Source organism: Nuphar pumila, chromosome 6, assembly GCF_984573655.1.
Source record: "Nuphar pumila chromosome 6, dmNupPumi1.hap1.1, whole genome shotgun sequence".
Classification (NCBI taxonomy): domain Eukaryota; kingdom Viridiplantae; phylum Streptophyta; class Magnoliopsida; order Nymphaeales; family Nymphaeaceae; genus Nuphar; species Nuphar pumila.
Genome location: NC_143254.1, coordinates 42,229,885 through 42,235,884, shown reverse-complemented (window position 1 = coordinate 42,235,884; position 6,000 = coordinate 42,229,885). Strand labels below are relative to the sequence as shown.

Genomic DNA, 6,000 nt, shown 5'->3' with positions numbered 1-6,000 from the left:
TAATTAAAGATGAGGAGATTAAGGAGAGATGAAAAGATTATTTTGATAAGCTATTTAATGGAAGTCATGCTCAGGATCTTGGAGACTTCTCCATTCCTTTTCATGAGATGAATCGTGACTTCATGCGCAAGAAGGAAAAAATTGCAGAGGCTTTGAAGAAAATAAAATCAAGAAGGGCAGTTGACCCAGATGGTATACCTATCGAGGCTTGGAAATGTTTGGGAGAGAAAGGTTTAGAATGGTTGACAAATCTTTTTAACAAGATTTGGCGGGCAAATAAGATGCCTAATGAGTGGAGGAAGAGTACTTTAGTGCCTCAAAGAATAAGATGTGTTTGCATGTGAAGGGTGTTGGGACCTGCAGGATCACTTTAGATACAGGCATATATTTGAATCTTCATGATGTCTTTTATTTTCTATCATATAGTACAAACTTAATTTTAATTTCAAGATTGGATAAATTTGGATATTGCTTTAAATTTAAAAATTCTAAGTTATTTATTTAAAGAAATTCTATTGAAATTGGTTATGCATTAGTTTTATGATGGTTTGTACACATTAAACATGAAGATCCAAACTCAGGAGTCTTTGGCTTTTGAATGTGCATTGGTTGAGAATAAATGTAGCATGATTAATGATAAATCTTATATGCTTTGGCATCGAATGTTGGGTCATACCTCTGAAAAGATAATAAAGAGACTTAATGAAGGAATCTTGATATCTCTAAATTTTACCGACAATGACCCCTGTATTAATGACATAAAAGCTAAGCATACAAACACATATAAAGAGGGTGTCAAACATAATAGTGAGATATTGAAGATAGTTCATACGGATGTATGTGTACCTTTTATCCCCTGTTACATAGGCGAAAAATATTTTATCACCTTTAGTGATGATTATTCATGGTATATGTATCTCTACTTAATTTATGAAAAATCTGATATTTTTCATATGTTTAAGGAATTTAAGAGGGCTTAGGAAGACTTGGATGGAGATGATAGGAAAGGATATGAATGCTTTGAACCTCACCGAGGACATGACATTGGATAAAAATGATTGGAGGAGAAGGATTCATGTGGAAGACCCAGAATGATTTTCTTTTTTGGTTCATATCGCCGACCCCAATTGTTTTGGGATGAAGGCGTAGTTGTTGTTGTTGTTTGTTGTTTGCTTTGAAACTTTGTCGACAAAAATCATGATATTTGCATAAACATGGGTGATATTTGTGACAACGCCTTTTTTACATAGAGGTATTAATGGATCGGACCCTCTGGATACGGGTTGAGGTACTAAGTCTACTAACCCATGTCCAACGGGCTTTGTCCATGACTCCATGATCCGGGGGTCGGGCCATACAGACGTGCACCAATTCAGATAGAATCATACAAATGCACTCATTTTGTTATTTTTATTTAAAAAAATAGTGGGTCTTAATCAAAACTCGGCTTGAACACAACTGGTTTGATTTTTTTGTAAATCATACCTGGGTCAATATATAATTCGAATCCTACAGGTTTGACCCGGATAGCTGATGAAACCTATCACGTTAAGCCCGAACCTAGTTCCTATAAGAATTGGGGCATATACGAACCGTACTAGAATCAAGTCATACCCGATCCATTAGCAAACCAACTTGTAGAAGAACTTCATTTGAACTCTTGTTTGGTAGCAATCCACGAATTATTGTAGGTTACAGTAGTAGGTAGGAGTGTCAATGGGTCAGATCTGGTTCGGACCCAGGTGGGACCGAACCCGGATCTGACTTTGAAATGCTGGTACCTGGTCCGGATCTGGGTTTGATCAGGTTTATCATAACGAAAAACATACCCGGGTCCTATAAGGATTACATGAACCAGACCGGGTTTCATACTCTATAAAATAATTTTTTTTTCTCTTTTACTAATCAGAATTCGGGTCAGACCTGGGTCAGGTATGAAATTTCACAAACCATACCCAGAACCATATGCTAATTGGACCCTTCAGGACCAACCCAAATTCTAATCAGACCCTCTTCTTTGTCACTAAACCCTGTCCTTATAGTGTTTGGTACAGGTCGGGTCTGGGTCAAACCCGACCCATTGACACCCCGGGATGCGAATGGCACAGGAATCCGTTCTGGTCACAGATGGATTTGGGACGAACCGGATCCGAGTTCCAATTCTAAACAATAAGCCCGAATTTGGATCCAGATCCGAGATGCTATAATATAAGATGAGAACACGAGGCAAAACAAATGAAAAATAATGCCTTTGGCAAAAATATGAGACTTGTTCTCGAATCACTTGTCCAGAGAGGGCGTCTTTTATCAAACACAGAGTTCTTCACTCATTCTATTGCGCTCACACCATTCTTTGTGCACCAACGTTGTAGAATCCATCATCATCTCGCCAAAAACCCCACCAATTTATGTACCATTATTCAGGATTTCATCGATTCCAATGCACCAACAAACGGAATAGTCTTTCATTCTCTCATTCTAAAAGCAGGTTTCCAATGCAGAGCCTTGTTGTGCGCAAAACTCCTTATACTGTACTTGAAGTCTGGCTATTTGGGATGCGCACGCCAAGTGTTCGATGAAATGCCTCAAAGAACTGTTAGTTCGTGGAACGCCATGATTGCTGCTTATTTCAGGCAGGGACAGCTAGGGAAAAGTTTAGAACTTGTTTACCAAATGAGTGTATCTGATGAAAAGCTTGATGGCTTTACTTTCTCCAGCGTTCTCAGGCTCTCTGCAGGTTTGAGGGATTTGAACCTTGGAAGACAGGTTCATTGTCAGATGCTTAGGTGTAGTTTGGATTTTGATAATGTTCTTGTTACTGGTCTCGTTGACATGTATGCTAAGAACGGGAAGATTGAGTATGCCCATCGGTTGTTTGACGAGACAACTGAGAAAAATGTGGTCTGTTCCACTGCTATGATCTCGGGGTACATGAAATGTGGGAGGATTAAAGATGCTGAGATAATATTTAAAGGGGTGATTGATAAGGATGTGGTAGTATGGAATGCAATGATTGAAGGTTATAGTTTGCAGCTTGACAATGCCACTCGAGCACTTGGTGCTTTTATAGAGATGCATCGAGCGGGCATTCGTCCAACAGTATCTACTTTTGCCAGTGTAATTGGTGCCTGTATCAGTTTATCAGCTTTGGAACAAGGGCAACAAATTCACACCCATGTGATCAAGAGTGATTCTTGTATGGATGTCCGGTCTGGTAGTGCTCTTGTTGATATGTATGCAAAGTGTGGAAGGATTGAGGATTCTAGGAAAGTATTTGACAGAATGCATCATAGGAATGTCATTACTTGGACGTCCATGATTGATGGCTATGGGAAGAATGGCAATGTTGATGAATCAATACGATTGTTTCAGAACATGAAAAGGTTGCAAGTGAGCCCGAATTATGTTACTTTCCTTAGTGTTCTTTCTGCATGTGGTCATGCTGGATTAGTTGATGAAGGTAGGGAAATCTTCAATAGCATGAGACCTGAATTCAATCTTTCTCCTAGAGTTGAACATTATGCATGCATGGTTGATCTCATAGGACGGGCAGGATCTTTAGGTGAAGCAATTAACTTTATCAGGGCGATGCCAATAGAACCAAATGACGATGTATGGGGAGCATTATTAGCTGCAAGTAGGCTGCATGGTAACGTAGACATGGCAGCTATTGCAGCCAAAGAGCTCTTTAAGTTAAACAGCTATAGGCCTGGAGCTTATGTTGCTCTGTCTAATGCATATGCAGCTGCTGGAAGATGGGAGGGAGTATTTGAAGTGAGGGAGTTGATGAAAGAGTCTGGAGTCTCTAAAAATGCAGGTTGTAGTTGGGTGGAAACAGAGCAGGGTCTGCAAACTTTACATGTTGGTAGGAGTTGATGCTACAGTATTTAGGTTAGTTGGTATAATGAAGTGCTCAGCAGATAAGGGAATTAAAGGAAACTATAAAGGCAAACAAGGTGGATTGATGCCTTATTTAGTCTTTCCTTTAATTTTTGTTTTGTGGTCAGTCGCTGTTAAGAATGAATCTGCTGAAGAGCCCTACCAACACCTCTGCACTCTGTAGGGAGGACAATAGCTCATGATAATGGATGGCCAAGAATTTGCCATAATTGGTGCTCATCAGCTAATCATAAGGCCCATCTGATCTGCATGGATGATGCATTCTTATTTGTAATGCAAGCTTAACCAAGTAGTTATGGCAACATCACCAGCTTGTGGGAGGAGGCAATAACTTGGTCCTAAACTTATCTTGTTGCCTGCTATGCACAAAAAGAGCACGATTTTCTGCACATGCATGTACATCTGTTCTCCAGGATCATTTAAAAGACACCAGTCAGGGTACCACATATTCTGGTTCGTCCCCTGTTCTTGCTGTTTCATGGGGGCTGTCCCTTGTTGATATCATGTGAATCATCCATTTGGAGGAGTTTCTTGCCCTTTTTCCTGTTAAGCACAGGGAACAAGGGTATTCAGGAGAGAGAATGATGGAGAAAAAGATGCAAACTTAAATTATTTCCTTCATAGATGCTACTGTATTTTACATTGGCTGATCCTTGTCCTCTTTTCCAAGTCTTAAGACATCTCCTGATAACATCAATATTGTGCGGCTCTGCAAAAGAATTTGATGTAGACCACACTTCAAATATGCTGTTATAACAGAACTATGGGTTGCAGCAACTAAATCTCTCAGTTTTTGTCTAATAAATTGGAGTTGCCACCACCTGACATTAAAGCCTTGAGTATTTGATTTGATGTAGTAGCTGGATTCTTTTTTTGAATATGATGATTCTTTACAATCTTCAGTTTAAACTTTGCTGTTAAAAATATTTCAAATTACAGTTGGTTTATTCTACTATGTGCTCGAGTATGGATGATCCTTGTTCCTTGATGTTTTGGAGTGTTTTGGATGATGTTCTCAATCAGATATAGAATCAAATCGTGTTTGGAATTGATCTCTATCCACCACTGACATCATGAGAGAGTCGATTATGAAGAAAAAAAAACCTTTTCCAAAACTCCATTTTCTTTTTTTGGTGACGAGGAACCCTTCTTAGAATCAGGTTACTTATTGGGCATGCTCCTCCTGCAAGGCAAACCCCAGTGTGGGTCACTGACACCCAAGCCCTTAAAGAGCCCACCAATTAAAGGCACCCGTACACCCAGTGGGAGTCGAACCTGGGACAAAGGGATCAGCACCTTCACCCCAAGCTCGCTGCCAGTGTGCCACTCTTGCAAAACTTCATTTTCAGAGCTTAAAAAGTGTTTCGAACATGCTTGATTCGGAAACAGCCCAAATGCTCTTGCAACACCAGGTTCAGGGAGAAAATGGTCTCCAAGACCTTGTTTGGCCTTCATATTTTTATGTACCATTCTAGGTCATTGTTTGTGATGATGTAATGGGAGGTGGTAGCTGGGATGGTGGTTGAGGATTTGGGCTTATTGGTCAAACTGCTAGAGCGGTGGTTGTCTGACATTGAGTAGGTAGTTGGTGAACCTGAGAAAGGAGGTGAGACGGTCTCTCCTTTGTATTTGCACCACTAGATTTGGTAGCTACTACCTCTAGGAAGTGGTAGTTGGCAATTGATAGCTTCCACCTTTCCATCTGCATAAACTCCCACCAACTTTAACTTCCAACCAGAGCCTTAATATCAGTAATCATTCATCCATCACTATTGTGGGAAGAATGCTCACTGTATTATATTAAGGTTGGGAAACAAGTCAAATAAACCTAGCTTTTCTTGAATTGTTCAAATATGAAATCGATCATGAGCCTAAAGCTTGCTTCATCATGAGATTGAGCAAAGCCTGAGCCAATTCACGAGCCTCCAAACTTGCTTGCATACACTGTTTTTATTCAAAGAATGATATAAAGTGAAGATATGGTCTAACTTCATGTATTTATGTAATACCAACTAATTTATGTATTACTATATGATGTATATATGGTGAAATTGATAATTATTTTCTCATTAGATGCTTATTTGAACTTTTTTTTTATAA

General features: G+C 39.5%; 1 protein-coding gene across 1 annotated transcript; it reads left to right on the top strand.

Moving 5' to 3' along the window:
* Positions 1–2,262: 2,262 nt before the first annotated feature.
* On the top strand, positions 2,263–3,876 carry LOC149834724 (Tetratricopeptide repeat (TPR)-like superfamily protein). Its single transcript, XM_090009436.1, has one exon. The coding sequence runs from the start codon at positions 2,263–2,265 to the stop codon at positions 3,874–3,876; it is 1,614 nt and encodes a 537-aa protein (XP_089865562.1).
* The last annotated feature ends 2,124 nt before the right edge of the window (positions 3,877–6,000 follow it).